Genomic DNA, 19,790 nt, shown 5'->3' on the forward strand with positions numbered 1-19,790 from the left:
TTCTCCTGACCCTTGAAATCCCACGGCCAGCGCGTCACCTCAGGGTCAAGTGTTGCCCTCCGGCTTTGGGCAGGAACTTTTATTTCAACCTTTGTGCCTTTGGGAGGAAAACACTTTGGTGCCCCAGATCCCCAAGGTGACAACCGTGTCCATTTCCCTCATGACCGTGGTCGTTCCAGTGACAATTTATGGAGCGTTTGCTAACCATGTGTCTGAATGGGGCTGCTGGCTGTACCCTTGTCCTATAAGGCCCCTGGAGGGGGCCTCTCAGCGGCACAGGCCACCACAGTCCACAGGCATGTCCTGAGCCAGCTCGGGGACATGGGCGGGGGCCACGGCACTCCCTCTGGGGAGGGTCAGTCGGCTTTCTGCCTCCGCCGCCTGCTCAGTCTTACATGAGGGGGACGTGTGGGCAAGAGGGACCCTGTGGGCGGGGACCCAGGGAGAGCGGGAGACAGGAGCGCCTGCGTCCAGAGCCGATCGCCCGGTCGGGCTGCCCATCGGGTCTGGGTCTCAGGGGACAGGTCTGAGAACTAGCCGGAGAGGCCAAGACCGGCCGGAGGCAGAGGGCAGGTGAGGGTGGCCCAGGCGTGCACCCGGCTGAGCCCCGCAGCCCGGCCTGCTTTACGGGGGTGTGTGTGCAGGCTGTCAGCGTCATGTCAGGCAGCTTCCCGCTCCCCTCCGGGCCTGGGATTTCCTGTCCGCGCCAGGAAGGGCTTGGGTCAGGGCTGCCTGGCCTGCATGATCTGGCTGGGACGAGCGGGGGGCAGAGAAGGGCCAAGGGGGGCTGCCCCCGGGAGCCCAGCCCTCCAGGGTCAGAAGTGTTGCCTCAGGCCAGGGCTTCCCCGGCGTGGCTCCGGCCGGCCACCCCTTTCTGCTGACGGGGCCACAGGAGGGAACCGGCTTGGGTCTCAGGAACAACCGCGTGGCCTTGCTCAGCCCGACAGAACGGCCGCCCCAGCGCAGGGCTGGCCGCGTGCTCGGTGACGGTCAGCGGGGTGGGGGGGAGGGGCGGGCCGGTCAGCGAGCCCAGGCCTCAGGGTGCTCACCTTGGGGATGGGGGTGCTGACCCTACCTGTGGTCAGTCCCCCACCTCCCGGGCCTCCACCCCTCTTGGGGCCAGTGGGGGGCACTGGGGAGGCGGGGGTGGGCCGCGGGCTCCCCGGGAAGCCCCCCGGCAGGCACTCCTCAGGCTTTGTGCTTCTTGTCTGTGAAGAAGATCCTCCGGTGCTTGTCGGGCTGCAAAGAGGGAGAAGATGCTGGAGCCCGGGGCCCCTGGACAGGGGGAGGCCCGGCACGGCCTGCTGATTGCAGACTGGGGCCCCAGCCCAGGGAAGGCCGCACGGTGCCCCAAATCCCACCTCCAGTCCCCAGTTCTGGATGAAGGGTCTGTCCCTTGTGGCTGAGGGGAGGAAGGGGTCTCCCAGAGCTGGGGTGCGGCCAGGCTAGTACCCGGGGGGTGGGGGTAGGGTGGGGGTGTCCGTGGCACCAACAGGGACCAGAGAGGGTGTGGGACTTTGCAGGGGTGGGGGGAGCTGCCACGGGATTCTAGAGGGCCTGCCCACGGGCAGGGTCTGTGGTCCCGGGAGAGTCAGGGCCCTGCCCTGGGTGACTTGGGTCCCAGGATATGTGGGGTGCGGGTGGGGGGCACAGCTCCCAATCTACCTCTCACAGGCTCTGAGACCCCGGCAGTGGCCTGGACAGGGAAACCTGAGGCCCAGAGACCCCCCACCTTACATTCAAAGCGAGCACCTGTGAGCATATGACAGAGCTGGAAAACTCTAGGTCCCTCCGGGCAGCAGCAGTGACCTGAGCTGCTCACGCATGAGGGCCACAGGTCCCTCTCACCAGCAGGGGCTGGCAGCCACCCCCTCCCACCACGGAGCCCACCTTGTGTGTCCGTCCAGTCTCCTTGCTCCTGGCTGCTGGGATTTGTTCATAGGTGTTTCTGGGCTCGGGGAGCCCCGGGGCCCCCGAGAGGCTCTCGTAACCATAGACTGTGGATCCTGGCAGCTTGCTGGACGGGGCGCCCGTTCCAGGACACGGGGGCCCAGCTGAGCTGCCCCAGCAAACTGCAGCCGGTGCCCAGGTGCCGCCTTCTTGGTCCGGCACGTCGCCGGGCTCTGGTGGGGGACCTGCCGTCTGTAGGAGCTTGTAGGCGTCTGCCGGGCTGTTCTGGGAGCAGGGCTGAGCCCTGTGGCTCAGCTTTGGGGACGCCTGGCCCCAGGTGGCAGCAGAGGATCCTAGGGCCTCAGAAGGGGGGGCCGGGAGGTAGCCCCGGGAAGTGGGAGGCACCACAGGACCCCGGTCTGGGCTCACCCCAGAGAGGGCGGGACCTGGGCCGTCAGGCCTGTCCCGGCCTCCATCCGAGCGTCTCCTCGGGGGCCCCTTGCCTGGGGAGCAAGCCAGGCTGCCAACCGGGCCCAGGCCGTGCCTGCTGGACACCTCCGCGCCCAGGCCTGGCCGTGCCTGGTTCGTCTTCCTCAGGTCTGAGTAGATGATGTCATTGGGGCTTCCGAAAGACTCGTCCAGAAGGAGGGCACTCCTCTCAGGGACGGGAGGCACCCTGACAGGGACCTGGGGAGACAGGAAAGAAACTGGGCGTCTTGCAGGTGGCCTTGTCGCTGAGATGCCCTCAGGTGAGCGGAAGACTGTCTCGGACAAGCTGAGAGCCCCGCACTGGCTCCGTCTACCTGCTGCGTGTCGGCATTCGTTGCCATTCAGGTCCCTGCCGCCCCCGTACTCCTGAGTCTGGCCTCTGCCTTGGCATCCGAGGCCTGCCGTCGACGCCCAGACTCGTCCTGCCCTGTCCTCCCTGCACAGTGGGCCACTGGTCCCTCAGAGCCCCTGAGCCCACTCACGCACCGCTCCCTCCCTCTAGAACAGACCACCCCCGAGTCCGTCATTTGGGTATTTATTCCACCAACGTTTACTGAGCAAACCGTGTGCCACACACTGTCCCAGGTGCCAAGGACTGCGTGGCGAGCGTTCCCACTCTAAGCTGGGAGACGGGCAACGACCCACCCTGTTACGTCATCTAATACGACTGACTCACGATAACAGGCCACGAGATGATTGACTGTCGGGTCAGGATCAGTGGGACGAAGAAGAGTGAGGCAGGGTAATGGGATGGGCACAATGACGGGTGGGCAGGGCAGCCTCTGGGCTTTCTGGAAAGATGGCATGCAAGCAGGGAATGGAGTGCGAGCTGCAGGCATCTGCAGGAAGGACATTGCAGCAAGGGCACAGCAAGTGCAAAGGCCCTGAGGTAGGAACGAGGTTGGTGTGATCGGGGAAGATCCACAGGCCAGTGAGGCTGGACAAGAGCGAGAAGGGGGGGGTGCAGGAGCCCTGCTGAAGCCCCCACGGACCCTGGGGAAGGCCTCAGGCCTGGGGTGTGCTGTGATCTGTGTAGGAGGAAAACCTCCCTGAGCCCTTCTCAGGAGGTGAAGGCACCTCCCCTACAGTTTAGAGGAATTTTCAGGCATTTTTTTTGTATATAAATTTTTTAAAATATTTTCGAGAGAGAGGGGAGAGGGAAGGGCAGAGAGAGAGGGAGAGAGAGAGAGAGAGAGAGAGGATCCCAAGCAGGTACTGCACTGACAGCACAGGGCCAGATGCGGGGCTCGAAAACCCACCAACCGTGAGATCACGACCTGAGTTGAAGTCAGATGCTCAACTGACTGAACCCCCCAGGGGCCTCCTTTCAGGCATTTCTTACTCATTTTCTCATTCAAGCCTCAGGGGACCTTAGGAATGGTAAACTGAGGCACACAGCTAGAAAGACCCAGCCGAGGCTTGAACACATCCGGCTGGCTGGAGCCAGGCCCTGGCGTGGGTGAGCCCGCACCGCTCTGGGCCTGGCTCCCACACCCCGCAGCCCAAGGGCCGGGCCTGGGGACACGGGCACAGCCCCGCCCCGAGAGGCTCCTTACCGCCATGCATTCGTCCTCAGAGAAGCTGCAGGAACTCACGTCCAGGTTCTTCTTTGTGTGGAGGAAGGACACGGGTGGCTTTGGACAGGGGCAGGGGCTGGCAGCGTCAACTGGGCCCCTCGGGGCGGACGCCGTGGCAGGCGGATTTTCCAGGCCAGGGGTGATGGCATCGTACAGATCGCTGTCCTCCGGCTGGGGTGGTGGGGGCACAGCAGGCGTGTGGTCACGCACCCCCGGCCGGCCTCCAGCCTCCTGCTGGAGATTGCCATGTGCCCACCAGGCCCCTGACCTCAGGTGGGATGCTGCCTCGGTCTCCCCTTTCCAAACAGGGACCCCGAGCCGGCACCGAGTGCCCCTGGATGGTGGTGAGTGGGGAAGACGAGTGCAGTCATGTGCCCCCGCGGTGGACACCCCAGGCCTGGGCGCCCTGCCCCACCACCCCCACTCAGGAGGAGAGGGGTGCGTACCCGGGGGCAGGCAGCAGACAGGGTCTCCCCAAAAGGCTCAAACCGGACCTCCTGGTAATGGCGCACAAGCTCGGCCAGCGTGCTGTGGCTGCACGTGTCCCCCGAGACGAGGTAGCGCCGGTCGGGGAGCTGGTTGATGACAAAGTGCCGACAGCGGTCACTGCCCCTGCAACACAAGCACGTGTGGCCTGGGGCTGTGGGCCGGGAGGGCGCAGGGTGGGGGCTTCGGGGCCGGGACTCGGGGCCCCCGAGGGTGCGGGGCGGGGGCTCCAGCACAGACTGCCCAGCCTGGCAGGTGGCCGTGCAGGGTCTGCACCCCTGGAGAGTGCCTGAGCCTGCTCCAGCAGCGGCGGGGGGGGCGGGGGGGCACTCACTGGGGTGCAGAATTTGAAGAGTCACCACAAAGCTCCGTAATCAAAATAACCAGTAAGGCAATATTCTACAAAATTAAAATCAATACCAGAAGTTCTGTGATGGACAAAGTCTTAAAACAAGACAAGGTCCGACCCTGGGCACACACACACTCAGCCTCACTTGTCCCGCCCACCCCCGTCCCCACTGTAAAGATGGGGCTCCGGCTCCACCCCCAATCCAGCCTGTAAAACCCTGCCCCCCTCCTGTCCTCTTTCATGGAAGGATAATCCTACGGCGACACACACACATGTCCCAACCGTGGGCAGCGACGGATTTCCACACATGAACACGCCCAAGGGACCGGCACCCAGAGCAAAACCGGAAACACGTCCAGCTCCCCAAAGACCCCCTCCTGCCCCCTTCCAGCCTGGGCCCCGACCCCACCGTCAGAGATCAGTTTGCGGGTCATGGAACTTCACATAAATGGAATCAGTTTTTCTTCTTTGACTCAACATTGTATCTTTGAGATTGATTCCTGTCCACGTGGAATTAGCTTCCTTCCTCCCCCACCGATGTGTAGTATTCCATTTAATGAAAAGATCCACAATCTACCCATTATGCTGGTGGACGTTTGGGTCCTTTCCAGATTGGGGGGTGCTATAAATACAGCTGCCATGGACATTGTTGTACGTGTGTTTTGGTGAACGTGTGCGCTCACTTATGCTGGGAATACACCAAGGAGTATGCTGGTGGGGCCAGCACCCCCGTCCTTCCCTTGTAGCCCTTCGTTGTGAGTTCCATTTGTATCTCCCTGTCGCTGATGCTGCTGAATGCCGACATATTACGGTCCTTGGCGTATCCTCTTTTGTGAAGCGCCTGTCCAGTCTTTTGCCTTTATCATATTGTCTTTGTCTTATTGATTTGCGGGAGCTCTTCATATATTCCGGTACGAGTCCTTTGTTAGATACATGTATTACAATACATAACTTCTCCAACACTCTGGTTTGTCCCTTTATTCACTTAACGACAACTTTTGATTAACAAAAGACTCAGTTTGAAAGAAATCTGATGTATCGACCTTCTCTTTTATGGTTAGTAGGTTTGTGTCTTAAGAATTGTTTGGGGCGCCTGGGTGGTGCAGTCGGTTAAGCGTCCGACTTCAGCCAGGTCACGATCTCGCGGTCCGGGAGTTCGAGCCCCGTGTCAGGCTCTGGGCTGATGGCTCAGAGCCTGGAGCCTGTTTCCGATTCTGTGTCTCCCTCTCTCTCTGCCCCTCCCCCGTTCATGCTCTGTCTCTCTCTGTCCCAAAAATAAATAAACGCTGAAAAAAAAAAAAAAAAGAATTGTTTGCCTTTCTCAAAGTCTTGAAAAACTTTCCCGTTTTCTTTTAGGATTGTACCGTTTTGGGGCACCTGGGTGGCTCAGTCGGGTGAGCGTCCAATTCGTGATTTGGGCTCAGGTCATGATCTCATGTTTGTGAGTTTGAGCTCCACGTTGGGCTCTGTGTTGAAATCATGGAGCCTGCTTGGGATTCTCTCTCTCTCTCTCTCTCTCTCTCTCTCTCTCTCCCTCTGCCCCTCCCCTGCTCGCTCATACAAGCTCTTTCTCTCAAAATAAATAAATAAACTTAGAAAAAAGAGAAATGTACTATTTTGCTTTTCTCACCGGGGTCTGTGGTCCGTCTAGAATTGGTTTTTGCCTGCGGTGTGGGATGGGCGGGCCCTTGCTTTCCGGCTGGATGTCTAGTTGCTTCCCCACCACTTACTGCCTTCCCCACAGGACTGCTGTACATCAGGCGACCGAATGTGTGGGACTGTTTCTGGACCGGGTGGTGCTCCACGGATCGATCCATTCCCAGAGCTGAGCAGTAGTCCACCAAAGATCATGTTTGGAAAAAAGAGCCTTGATGCTAAAAAGACATTTGAAAACTGCTGAGCTCACGTGTTTCAAAGTACTTAGCGTAGTACTGGGCACGTAGAATAATAGTGTCTTAATAATGACTGATGTTTATTTAGTCCTTACGATGTTCCAAGCACTGTTCAACGTATAAACTCATCCAACACGTTCGGCAATCCTACAAAGAAGATACTACAATGTTCCCATTTTACAGATGAAGAAACAGAGGCACAGAGGCAAGGTTAGGATCTGAAGTGCAGCGGTCTGAGCAGGCGATAATTTTGAATCTGATCCCAGGCCTCTGAGGTTGGCCCTGGAGCCCTGGCCCCCCTTCCTGACCGGGGGAGGGGACTTTTCTCTTCCTGCCTTCCCCCACCCAACCTCCTCTCCGGACCGGGTCTGATGTCACCATCTCCGCTCCGTCCTGGCTGTCCTGCCCCCTCTCCTGTACCGTAGCCCAGCCCTCATCATCTCACAGGGCGCTTGGGCCTCCCCGCGCAGGCTGGCCGGAGAGCCCTCGAACCGTGCGAGCCCCCCTCCACAGGAGCCTGCGCCCTGCCACCCCAGACACCGCGCCTCCCCCAAGCCCGCAGTCTCCCCTGCCCCTGTACCTTTGCACGTGTGGCCCCATCGGCTGGAAAGGCCCTCCTGGACTCCCATCGTACCCTCTTTCATCCCTGGCAGATGGCTCAAGCTTCACTTCCGGAAGCCCCCCAGCCCCCCCCCCCCCCCCCAGGGGACGCTCTCTCCTGCTCCCAGTCTGCTCCCTTTGAAGGCCGGGGCTGCCTCCTAGGGCCAGTGCTGCTCAGGAAACGTCCGCTGAGCCTGTGATCGGCGGACGGGATGGCAGACCCGCGCCCAGGGAAAGCCGAGCCCTGTGGCCTGTCGGGCCCCTGTAATTATCTGCGTGGCCGCGTTGCGGGGGCCTCACAGACGTCTCCTCTCCTACCTGTAGGACAAGATGTAGCTGGTGGCCCGGTCGCTGAGGCGGATGAGGAAGGAGCCCAGAGCTTTGTCCCCAAGCAGCTTCTCCGTCTGCCTGGGCAGAGGATGCGCAGTTAACCGGGGCCTGTGCCCTTCCGGCTGGCTGGCCCCGGGCCTTGCCTCAGAGTCCCTGCTGGCCATGCCCTTGGGCGCCAGACCCAGTGCACACCCCTCCAACCCTCTGTAGAAGGCTCTCTCAGACCTTCGGCTGGGACTGAGCTCTGTCCCGGCTCAGTCAGGCAAACTCAAGACTTGCTCTTGGGCTGGGTTGGAGTCCCGCCCCCACCGCCCCCACCGCCATGCACCACCCTCCACGGCAGCCTCACTGGCAGGCACAATAGCCGCTGACCCTGGCCACCCACTCTCCACCTGAATGGCTCTGTGGTAAGAATGAATCCATATAGCTAGAGATCTTTAGTTTCGGGGAGCTCCCTGCCACAGGACCACTCTGTACAGTTGTGCACGTTGTGCACTACACAAGAAGTTTCGGGGCGCCTGGGTGGCACAGTCGGTTAAGCGTCCGACTTCAGCCAGGGCACGATCTCGCGGTCCGTGAGTTCGAGCCCCGCGTCGGGCTCTGGGCTGATGGCTCAGAGCCTGGAGCCTGTTTCCGATTCTGTGTCTCCCTCTCTCTCTGCCCCTCGCCCGTTCATGCTCTGTCTCTCTCTGTCCCAAAAATAAATAAACGTTGAAAAGAAAAATTAAAAAAAAAAAAAAAAAAAAAGAAGTTTCTGCCGGGAGGAGGTGCTGTTATGTCTGGAGCCCGGTCACAATAGCAACCCCTAGGTCCTCGTCTCCCCTGCATGTCCCTTCCAGCCCTAGGCAGCTCTGGGTATTCCTGAATGGTGCCAAGTATTTTGGAGACGTGGTGGAAAATTCCAGCTATCTTCTGGCTTGGCAGTAGGTAGACCACTTGCTCCCCAGATACTGAGTGCCTACTCTGTGAAGGCCTACTGCAGGTTTTACCCAGCCCAGCACTGAATGAAAATGCGGAGCCCCGGGGTGCCTGGGGGCTCCGACAATTAAGCATCTGACGTCGGCTCAGGTCATGATCTCGCCGTTTGTGAGTTCAAGCCCCGCGTCGGGCTCTGTGCCGACAGCTCGGAGCCTGGAGCCTGCTTCGGATTCTGTGTCTCCCTCTCTCTGCCCCTCCCCTGTTCATGCTCTGCCTCTCTCTCAAAAAATAAACATTTAAAAAAATTAAAAAAGTGTGGATCCCCTTGCTCAAAAAGTAAGTATCTCAAGACGGGGACCGCAGAGGGCTAAGTTGAGTGCGGGGCCCCCGAGGGCTGCTGGCCGGTGTGTGCTGTGGGATGGCCAGGCTGGACTGCTGTCCCTCCTTTCCTGCTCTGGCAGGTTGCAGATCCCACACCGCAGCCTTTATTCCAGAGTGAGTGCACGTCCAGGTTTGCCCGGGACGACCCCCACCCCAAATGGCTCTGTCGGCCTCCTTATGAGCAGTGTTCTGGTTGGGGGACGGGTGACACGGCCCCCGGTCACTCACCCGGTTCTCCGGGCCCGGTCTGCCCTCACCCTGCACCTGCCTGCCCTCTCGGTCAGAGTGGGGGCCGGTGTGCCCCTCGCCCTGCCCCCAGGAGCGGACCCAGGAGCCAGGCTTGTCCCAGGGCCCCAGACCACTCTCGTGGCCCCAAGGGGCTGTGGGTCTTGCTGGGCATGTGGACGGGGCAGCCTTACTTGCGGGTGACGAATCCGTGAAACCAGGGGGGCAGGGCTCCGTCGTGCAGAATGAGGGGCGCCTGTGTCTCCATGAACCACGTCCAGGCCAGCTCCTGCAGCTTGGCCAGGGCCTGGCTGTCCCCCACCTCTTTGGGCCCCTTCCCCTGGCCGGGCTGCTTCAGGCCGCCCTCCATCGTGGCCAGCACCCCGTGGAAGCAGAGTGCAGACCGCCCACACGCCTCTATATCTGCGCGCCCCGCTCATTTGCCTGAGTCCCTGCCCTCCCCGCCGCCCGCCGCACAGGAACCCTATTGTCAGCTCTGGCCGGCTCTCCTTCCTGACTCTGGGGCGGACACCTGGTCACATTAGTAGTGAGCGGGGCGGGGTGGTGGATAGGGGAGGAGACCTCAGACTTCCTGGCCCCTCGCCCCCAACCTCCAGTCTCTGCCCTGGCCGACGTCCTCAGCCCAGCCACCATTATTAGCTGGGCACTGGAACTAAATTCTAGTTCCCTCTCCCTCATGGAGGCCACTTGTGTTTTGGTGAAGTTCTGTGCTGATTAATCTCCTTCCGCTCAAGATTTATTAAGTGTTTACCCGTGTGCACGAACCCTGGGCTGTGGGCATGAAGTCGTGCCCCAAACAGCCTTTTGCCCTCCTGGCACGTACGTTCTAGCTGGGGCGGGAGGGTGGGACGGAGACCTGAGGGGTCCACATAGAGAATGTGCTGTGGGGGGTAGTGTGCATCCCGATGACGAGGGAGAGGGAGGAGGGGCTCGCACCACTCAGATGGGGGTAGGGACAGGGGCGGGGGCCGCGGAGCCTTGCCCAGGGGGAGGCCCCGGAGCGGGCAGGTGCCCGGGGAGAGATGCTGCTCGCCAGTAGAGGGATGAGGAGGGTCTTTGCCGGAGGCTCATGTCTGGGAGCCGAGGGGCCTCTGGTGTAGACAGGCCCCCTGGAAGGGCCAGGAGGAGGTTAGGATACAGGATACCTGCTCATCTGTGAATCCCTCGCGTGATCCTGAGCCCCACAGCGGAAACCCAGGCCTGGTGGACATCTGGGCAGCAGGTGCACAGGGCCAGCCCCAGGGAGAGGCTCCAGGTTGGGGGTCCTGCCTCCACGAGACCCCAGGCCCTTCGCGACTACGTTGCTGCAGGGAGGGAGCTCCATTTTGTCGCGTGTAAAATGGGAGCAGAAGCAGCAGCCGCTCTTTGACTGCGGGGCCGTGAGGACAGACGGTTAAGGTGACACACGTGGACATTCAAATCCAGACGGCGCTGCAAGGAGGTGGCAGACGCCGGGACAGCGGCTGCCTGGGGGAGCTCGTGGCCAGGAGGCGCAAGGAGTGGCCAGGAACCACTGGCATCCTTCCCTGGGTCTGGGCGCCGCGTGACTGCAACGGGTCCCCCTGTGGTTCCTGGAGCTCTGCACCCCGGGTCTGGCCCTCTGCCCTTTATGTTCCGGCCGTGGGACCCTGAGCAAGGGATTGACCTTCGCTGGGCTGCAGCGTTGTCTCTGCAGCAGGGCCAACGCTCCCGTGGCGGGAAGGTGGACGAGCAAAGTCCCAGTGATGGTGCTGGGAGTCTCGGAAAGAGACAGAACCAGCCGCTACTTTGACCGGGAGCGTGCCCTGACCTCACGGCTCCGAATCGCGGTCACGCGTGCTCATCCCAAGTCAAGATCAAAAGCCTCTGGCGACCGTGTGACACACACAGTCGTGAAACTCCCCCCCCCCCCCCCATCTCGGAGTCTCCGTTTCCACGTCCACAGAAAGGGTGCCAGACGGTCCAGTCACCCCCCCCCCCCCCCAGGGACGGAGAGACATCCGCAGAGCGTGTCCTCTGCACAGGGACAGGCGCACCGGCCCCACCAAGTGCTTCCGGAGGGTCAGCTACTGGGCCCATCACCTTCAGGAACAGTTCATTTCCAGCCTTGATAGCGAGGCTCCAGCCAGGGGCCCGGGACCGACACAGGCACGCAGGCAGTTCTAACCGGTCCTCTTGCCACAGATACAAGCCTGGAAAATACTGGGCTCAGAGTGGAAATCCCAAGGACGAAAATTTTCTACGTGGGGACGGGGGGCGGGGGGGCGCGGTGTGGACTATATCTTTATTTTCCCTAATCTCTAACTGAATTCAGCAATTTCTCCCATGACGAGTGCAGAGAACAAGGCTCATTCGTGCTCACGTCACCTGTGACTTTGTCACCAACAGAAATGACGAGACTTGCATGTCCAGCTACTGCAGACCTGTGGAGATGCTGCATTTTTCTCCTCGTTCCGTCAAAAGGATAGTAGTTGGACCCGACGCGGGATCGCGTTTTTTAACACGCTAATAAAGAAACACGGCGTTTCTACACCACAGATATTTCACCAACACTATTCCAGGGTAATTGATCTCCACCCTAATGCTACGTATTTTACTACGCGTGTTTGAAAACACTTTTCCGAGAAGAAGCGTGCGGCCTTCACCGGGCACCAAGAGGGCCCGGGGCTCAGCAAAGGTGAAGGAAGCTGGGGTTTACTGCCGGAGTGGAGCCCTGCAAGTATTCAAATGCAAAGAAATGTGTTTCTACAATTTTCCATCAGGTTCTGTCTTCCCACCTCCCTTTCAGGCAGGGCACCGTGGTGAGCAGAACCTGGTCGTTTGCATGAGAAGACAAAGGCGGTCTGTGACAGAGGGGCCGGGGGCCAGGGTTCTCAAGTCAGGCAAACAGCTGGGAGGCTGTGTCTGTGCTCAGAGGAACCCCGGGCCCAGGTCTGGCGGCATCAGGAGCCCCCCGAAGGACTGGGGTGGGTGATCTCTGATGGTGCTTCGCACCCCACTGCTCAGCCTTGCCCCCCACCCCCACCCCGCCCTGACCTGTGCTTACCTTTGGGCCGGGCCAGGCACAGAGGTGACCCTGGCGTGGCCCTGCCCCTTACAGTCCCCCTCCCCGGGGTGCCCTGAGGGGCACAGGCTCTAGGGTCACACTGACGGGCCTAGGACCCTGGCCCCTTGCTGGCTCTGCGGCTTTGAGGGGGCGCTTAACCTGCCCGCTCGGCGTCTCTGTCAACGACGGAGGGGAGAAGCCCACCCAGCAGGGTCTGGGGACTCAGAAGCCCATCCAGGTGATGGGGCAGCAGGAAGGCAGCTGCATCTGTCGGCTGGGGAGTCTTCCGAAGCCACGTCTGTCTGTCTGTCTGATCAAAACCTCCCCGCGCTGGGCTCTCCTCCCCGCGTCATGCTCCTCCCGTAGGACCCAGGGATGCTCATGGGCCATCCAGGAAGCGACTCCTGCCTGCGGGGGCCTAGCTCGCCCTCCTGGGAGGCCACCCCCAGGTCTGCCCGGCCGTTCCGCCCGAGGACCCCACACCAATCCTCCGTGAGTCCACGTACCGGGGACGGGATGCCAGCGAGGCCTTTTCAGGGAATCCTGGTCACGCGCGTGGCCGTTCTCACACCCTTGATGTCCTGGCAGTGGGCATGGATTTGCTCCCTAACACGAGGGGGTGGAGAACAAACAGGCCGTTTTCTTTCTTCTCAAATTGTCCGCCTCAGTCTCCACTCTCCTCTGTGCCGAGAACGGGCCTGGCTACGGTTAGACGCTCAACAGGCATGTTTTAAATTATTATTCCGATGCATGATACACCCACATGCCTTTAAAAAATTAAAAAAAAAATTAAAAAGTTGGCACGCCTGGGTGGCTCAGGCGGTCGAGTGTCTGACTTCGGCTCAGGTTATGAGCCGGGGGCTCAGCTAGTCGGTTCGAGCCCCGCGTCGGGTCCTGTGCCGACAGCTCGGAGCCTGGAGCCTGCTTCGGATTCTGTGTCTCCCTCTGTCTCTGCCCCTCCCCCCACTCACACTCTGTCTCTCACTCTCTCAAATACAAACATTAAAAAAAAATTTTTTTAAATATATTAAAAAGTATCCATAAAAACATTTTCCCCCAAGCATTAAATGCCGTTGTGCCCAGGTCGTCCTCGACCCCACAGGCACTACCCTTTCCTGACCGTCCTTCCTGGGTTTCTCTGTGCACGACCAAGTCTGTATGTATGTCTCTTCTCTTACATAAAGGGCAGGGTCTACACGGTGCTTAGTGTATGTCCAGAGGTTTGCTTTGTAAAACACGTTAATTCTGTACCTGGGAGCTCGGCTGCAAGAGGACTCGTGGGGTAGCTACGGTTTCCTCGCACCGTAAGTTTTGTAACCCGCCCCCACGGGAGGCCATTTGGTGGTTTCTAAGACGCTCCTATTTGCAGCACGGACTTGACTGCACGAGAGTGAGAACACCCACGGATGCCTTCCTGCCAGTGGGGTCTTGCCATTCAGAGGGCGCTTGCATTTGGAGTTCTGATAGATGTCGCCAACTTGATTGCCCTCTTTGAGGGCTGGATTCATTAACGCTCGGTACCGCTGAACGAACGGGTAGATGAATGGGTAATATTTTCGAGCTTAGTCATTGCGCGGCCGCTGGCTTGCAAGGAAAACTGGGGGAGGGGCTGCTGCGGATCCGGAGGGGTCGCCACTGTCACTATGAGTTCTTCCGGCCCCTCGGTGCAGCTGAGCAAGTTTGTTTCTGCACAGCTACTGGGGTGTGTGTGGGGGGGGTACCCAGAGATGCCATTCCGGCCACCCTCCCACCCCACACGGGCAGCTCGGCTGTACCCACAGCACGCTGGCCAAGCACTGGGAACCTGACAAGGGCCTATAAAAACATCTGTAACCTGGGGCGCCTGGGTGGCTCAGTTGGTTGAGCGTCTGACTTCGGCTCAGGTCATGATCTCACAGTTCGTGGGTTTGAGCCCCACGTCCGGCTCTGTGCTGACAGCTCGGAGCCTGGAGCTGCTTCAGATTCTGTGTCTCCCTTTCTCCCTGCCCCTCCCCTGCTCATGCCCTGTCTCTCAAAAATGAATAAACGTTAAAAAAAATTTTTTTTTAATTAAAACAAATTAAAAAAAAAAAGCAAAAAAACCAAAAACGTCTGTGACCCGAATGAGGGAACACCTCCAACCCAAAACAGTACTGGCTCTGAAGTCCCAAGAGAAAGTTGTAAAGTCACAATGAATACGTGTGTGAGTAAACGTCTATGCGATAGAATACTCATGGAAGGTTCATCGCATTCGATGATGGCTTGGGGGTCAGGTTATCTGACCCCACCAGAGTCCCCGAGTGTGTGGCAAAACTGCCAAGGCATCATCACCAGTTGTCAGTTCAATGAATTCTCAAAGCCAAATCGTTCCAAAGCAAATTCACAAACATAATATCTTCGCAAAAGCTCAAAGCAAAAGAAATATGTGTATATGTTTACACACAGTTTATCGTGTAAAACGTGACTGCCATTACAAAATTAGACACATTTGCTTCGAAGTGATGGGAGGGTTCCAGAGAGCGCCTCGGGCCTCCCACGGTCTTAAGGGCACGGCCAGCGCACCTGCTCCACAAGCCCCTGCTGTGGGCTCCTGACCACCGAGCTGTGGGCTCCTGACCACCCAGAGGGAAGGGAAACCCCCTCAGACCAGCGGGCTTCCCCGTCGACTGTCAGTTTTCACGGCAGAGACGAGTTAATTTCTCTATAGATTATCTGGCCTCCCCAGTGAGGAGTTCTGAGCCCGGCACAAAAATGAAAATCTGCAGGATTTGCATACTGTGTGCTCGTGAGGCCTGAGTAAGGGACAGCCAGTGCGAGGCCAGCTTAGGGCCCACCGGCAAGAGCAGGGCTCTAAGAGCACATGTTAAGAACACTTGTTGGGGCGCCTGGGTGGCTCAGTCGGTTAAGCGTCTGACTTCGGCCCAGGTCACGATTTCGCAGTTCATGGGTTCAAGCCCTGCGTCGGGCTCTGTGCTGACAGCTCAGAGCCTGGAGCCTGCTTTGGATTCTGTGTCTCCCTTTCCGTCTGTACCTCCCCCTTTTATGTTCTGTCTCTCTCTCTCTAAAATAATTAAAACATTAAACAAAAAAAACGATGGTGGGGCACCTGGGTGGCTCAGTCAGTTAAGTGTCTGACTTCAGCTCAGGTCATGATCTCGCAATCTGTGAGTTCAAGCCCCGCGTCGGGCTCTGTGCCGACAGCTCGGAGCCTGGAGCCTGCTTCGGATTCTGTGTGTCTCTCTCTCTCTGCCCCTTCCCCGATCATGCTCTGTCTGTCTCTGTCTCAAAAATAAAAATAAAAACATTAAAAAAAAAAAAAAAAAGAACACTTGTGCTACTGCCTCGGAGGCCAGATGGCTGCCCTGGGGCCTGGCACACAGGACACCTGCCCCCTCCCCCACAGCTGGGACAACAGCCTGACAGCGGGTCTGTAAGGATGCTTGAGTCCCTACTGTGCGCCAGCCACGTCAAATACAAGCACACACGATTTCACGTTTGCCTCAGGCACTAGAGGTGGACGACGGAGCCTGCTTGTTTCCACTGTGAAGACAGGAAACTGAGACCCGGGACTAGAGACAGATACGCTGCACCTGCCTGCCCGCCCCCCCACCCCTTGCTCCCGCCACTGCCCCTGCCCGGGGCTCTTGCCCTGCTACTCAAATTCCGTGCGCACCTCAACAATGCATCGAATCAAAATTAATAGATATTTAGCCAATATATTCAAACTTCAAAATACAAAAGAAAGTCCAGATAGGCTCTTTCGGGGTGTCCTTACTGCCTGTCATCACACCCTGTCTTCAGGGGGCTCCCTCCCAGCTCCTGGCTCCTCAGTGGTTGGCTTGCGTGAGCATCTCTTAAACTCCTTTTGGAGGCCCCTTCACTGAATCAGGGTGGTGTCTGAACTCTGTTCGAACAGCCCCTCTTCGAGTGGTCACTTGAAATGCCCCCACCGCCCAGGCGGGCCTCACAGGCAGAGAATTCGGTGCCTAGAAGTTGTGTGAGCAGGGGGGTGGAATCTGAGGGCAGGGGGCCTGGGGAGAGGAGCCCCGAAGGCAGATGGGCTCGAGTCCTGAGCACAGAGCCAGGCTGAGGAGCAGGACAGGAAACAGGAAGGACCCAGGGCCTCTGCCGGCACGGCCTCCCTCCCTGCCCCACCGGGGTCCAGTCCTCACCTGCTCCCTGGGCTGTGTGACTCCCCCTAACTCCTGTGCAGGCCCCAGCCCCTGCCAACCCTCTGCCCTCCACGGGCTCCCGGGCCTCCGCCTGTCTGAGCCCTGGTGCCCTGGCCCCCCCCCCCCCCCCCGGGGCTGGGAGGGTGGCCAGCGCCCCAGGTGCCTGCCCTCTGGGAAAAGGAACCACAATGTGTGGAGATTTGCCTGCCCATTTGGTAGGGAAACGAGGCCTCCTGGAAGCCAGAGTCTGAAAATCCGGGCTCAGAGGGTCCCTGGCGGGGCTCCTGTCTCTGCGGCTCCCCCGCCCGCCCGGGGCCAGCACCCGTGGGAGGTGGAGGCAAGGAGCCTGGGCTGGAGACTTGTTGAAGTAGCCACCACCCTGGGGACTCACTGAGCACTGGACGCTGTGCCAAGCACTCCACGTTTGTTAACTTAAGCTGTACGACAGCTCTAGGAGGTAAACGCCACAGCTGGCCTCATCCTGCAGATGAGGAAACCAAGGCACAGGCAGGCGGGTGATACGCCCGGAGTCACACGGCCCCTCCCTTGCTTTGGCCCCCTCCCACTGGCCCTATCAGGGCAGGAGGCACGAGACCTAGTGGGAGCATGTGGACAGCCTTCTTCCCAGAGGGGGTCTCCCTGTGGGGTGGGGAGGGGGCTGTTCCCTGGTCACTGCAGCCTCTGCTCTGCTGCCTGCCTGCCCCGTTCTTCCTGTTCCCTCTCCAGCACCGCCCCCTGGCCTGTGAGCTCCAGTCCCCTCCCCGACCGACCAGGACAGCTTCCTCCAGACATGCTCTGGGGTTAACAAGGCCCTACCGAGACAGTGCCTGACCTCCAAATAATAGAGCCATCTCTGTGCTCTGTGCCTCAGGGACAGGGGTGCCCCATCTGTGCCGTCTGGCCCGGGGAGCTATGGGAGGAAGACCACAGGCCTCAGGGCTGTGCCTCGGGCCACTGATCATTTCCTAGCAGGCAGGACAGGGCCCCTCGTGGTACGGGTGGGAAACGTACCCGCAGCCCAGAGAGGGCACACACGTGTCTAAGGACACACAGCATGCCAGGTGGTGAAGCCTACTTTCCTTTCTGGACTCCCCACTGGACCACGAGCTCCTCCTGTGGCTGGCTGGCATCTCTGGGGTCTGAGAGGCGCAGAGGCTCTGCGTGGCTGGGCCTCTCACCCCATCCCTCTCGATGCAAACGGGCCCAGATGAATCACTGGCTGTGTGCTCTCCCGGGGCTTGCCCAGAGGCTGGCCATGTGGGAGCAAGTTCACTGCCCAAATTTCCCCTTTTCGGTAAACAGCAGCCACTTCCTCCTGGGCTGGCCACTTCCTCTGGTCACTGGGCTCCAAGAGGCACCAAGCATGCCTGTCCTACACACAGGGGAGGGATGCAGGCCGCGTAAGGCTGCCCCCTGCCCAACAGGATATTGATATGCAATCTCAGAGACTCTGGGAACTGCAAAATGTCCTTCCAAAAAAGGGTTCCAAGGGAGAAATCAGGAGCCAGCAGAGGCGGGGGGTGGAGGGGGTGCTGGTTAGAAAAGAAGGGAACTGGCCCCAGAGTCTCCATGTAGGAAGGCCTTCGGAGGGGGGAGGGTCTGGTTCAGCATTTTACACAAACTGTAAAAACTGTGCACGTGGAGGGTGGGGGAGGTGTCGCAGGACGCGGGAGGGGCTCCATCCTGCAGCCCTTCAGCTTGAGGCCCTGAGGAACGAGGCCTGACACAACGCGGGGTTTGTTCGTGGAGAAGCAGCACGGGAGAGTGGCCGTGAGACAGTGTGCAGGGCCAGTGGCCTGGGAGAGGTCTGGGGAGGGGGGGGGGGTGGGCGTCGAGAGCGTGTTGGGGTTGGTCCTGGAGGCTCCGGCCACTTCCCCAGGGACTCTGCTGAGATGTTGTGGCCACTTGGCCCCTCAAGGGGATTCAGGGTGAGGCTGAGCACTCCCCACTCCCCGCACAGGGCCACATTCTGGGCCTGGACAGGGCACTTCGCTCCCTAGACTCTGCAGGCCCGGTGCCTGGCTCTGTGGCTTTCAAGGGGCCCACGAACTGTCTGTAGCCGAGGACAAATATACCCGAGCTCCAAAACCCAAGAGGAGCAAAATCCAAATTAATAAACACTTCTTTAGATGTCTACAAAGCGTGACATTATGTCAGCATCACAGTAATCATAAAAACGTCACTCCTGGGGCGCCTGGCCGGCTTGGCCGGTGGAGCGAGCCATTGTTGATCTTGGGGTTGTGAGTTTGAGCCCCGGGTTGGGTGTAGAGATGACTTAAAAAACTTTAAAAAATGTCACCCCCTTGGAAAACCATGTGTAGGCTGGATTTCTCTCACTCGCCAGGGTGCCCACACAGACACCACCGTCGCCAAGAAATTGTTCGTCAAACATAAACTAAAATGGATTCCTCACGGTCAGACAACATCAAGATCACAATTATAAAAATTCCTTCAAAGGTTTTTAGAGCAAAGTTTATCATAGGACGTGGGGCATTTGAACATGTTCGCTGCGGTGTGGGGTGTGGCCCCGCACAAGGTACAGGGCACCACTGCTCCCCCACGGGTGACGTGGGAGGGAGTGGAGGCTCTGGTGCAGGACGGTCACGCTCGGCGGGTCACAGAGGCCGACCCGGGTCGCGTCCCGTCTGTCCGGCTGGGGGCTCAGCCCTGTTCCTGGGAGCTCAGCCCTGTTCCTGGGAGGGGGCCTTCCTCATGCTTTGCAGAACTCTGTCTCTGCCACAGGCCACGGCCGCCCCACATTTGCAGAATTGGCCCACAGGGCTGAGGACAGTGGCTGTCCCCTGCTCTTCCCTGTGCCTCCTGCAGCCACGCGGATCTAGTAGGATCCAGCACTCCCAGCTGGTCCCTTTCCCATAGGACTTCCCGGTCGCGTCCCACACTGCCGCCTCACCCTGCAAGCCCATTAGTCACTGCCCCTCTCACCCGTAGGGCGAGGCCCAGATGGAACTTGGTTCCCCGACTCCACAGTGTGGCCCATCCCACTCCTGCTCTCGCCTCCCCCATGCTGGCTGGTCTGCTGCAGGACTGCCCTCTCAGACGCTGCTTAGGACAGTCGTGTTCACTATACAATGATAGTAATGACAGCTGGGACCTATGGAGGGCCTACTACGTGCTAGGCACGTGCTGAGCACTTTGCTGTGCATTTCTCCTGTAACCCTCACAAGGACAGTACTACGAACTGTATTATCCCCATTCCCTGGGTGAAGAAGCTGAGACTCAGAGAGGTTAAGTAACTTGCCCAAGGTCACACCTCTGGTTAGTAGCAGAGCTAGAAGACGGGTCCCATCAGTCTGGCTCCAGAGATCACCCTCAACACCTGTGTTTTGTGCTCAAAGAGAACCTAGGGCATGAAGGTGGGGGCCACGCCGGGCAGATCCTTGGGGTGGGGGTGGGGGGCGCCCACCAAAGCTATGTCCCGCGACAGTGAAGGTAGGG

The 19,790-nt window shown here is 59.3% G+C and overlaps 1 protein-coding gene across 2 annotated transcripts; it reads right to left on the reverse strand.

Moving 5' to 3' along the window:
- Positions 1 to 83: 83 nt before the first annotated feature.
- Positions 84 to 10,669, reverse strand: SH2D7 (SH2 domain containing 7). 2 transcript variants are annotated; one of them, XM_027068313.2, is made up of 6 exons: positions 9,332 to 10,669; positions 7,602 to 7,691; positions 4,403 to 4,568; positions 3,936 to 4,127; positions 1,891 to 2,577; positions 84 to 1,239 (listed from the first exon to the last, which is right to left on the reverse strand). In XM_027068313.2, the coding sequence occupies exons 1-6, from the start codon at positions 9,505 to 9,507 to the stop codon at positions 1,189 to 1,191; spliced, it is 1,362 nt and encodes a 453-aa protein (XP_026924114.2). In that variant the 5' UTR covers positions 9,508 to 10,669; the 3' UTR covers positions 84 to 1,188. The 2 variants fall into 2 exon arrangements, with proteins under 2 accessions (XP_026924114.2, XP_053079407.1); XM_053223432.1 differs by lacking the exon at positions 84 to 1,239 and having other exon boundaries at positions 1,720 to 2,577.
- Positions 10,670 to 19,790: the final 9,121 nt, after the last annotated feature.

The sequence above is a fragment of the Acinonyx jubatus genome, chromosome B3 (genome assembly GCF_027475565.1).
Source record: "Acinonyx jubatus isolate Ajub_Pintada_27869175 chromosome B3, VMU_Ajub_asm_v1.0, whole genome shotgun sequence".
Lineage (NCBI taxonomy): Eukaryota > Metazoa > Chordata > Mammalia > Carnivora > Felidae > Acinonyx > Acinonyx jubatus.

Excerpts from the sequence above, each read along its gene's own strand:
- SH2D7 (XM_053223432.1), bottom strand. The coding sequence starts at position 9,507 with ATGGAGGGCGGCCTGAAGCAGCCCGGCCAGGGGAAGGGGCCCAAAGAG. Across the intron at positions 4,569-7,601 it reads AGCTACATCTTGTCCTACAG|GGGCAGTGACCGCTGTCGGC; the intron begins GTAGGAGAGGAG and ends CTTGTGTTGCAG. Across the intron at positions 4,128-4,402 it reads TGTCTGCTGCCTGCCCCCGG|CCGGAGGACAGCGATCTGTA; the intron begins GTACGCACCCCT and ends CCACCACCCCAG.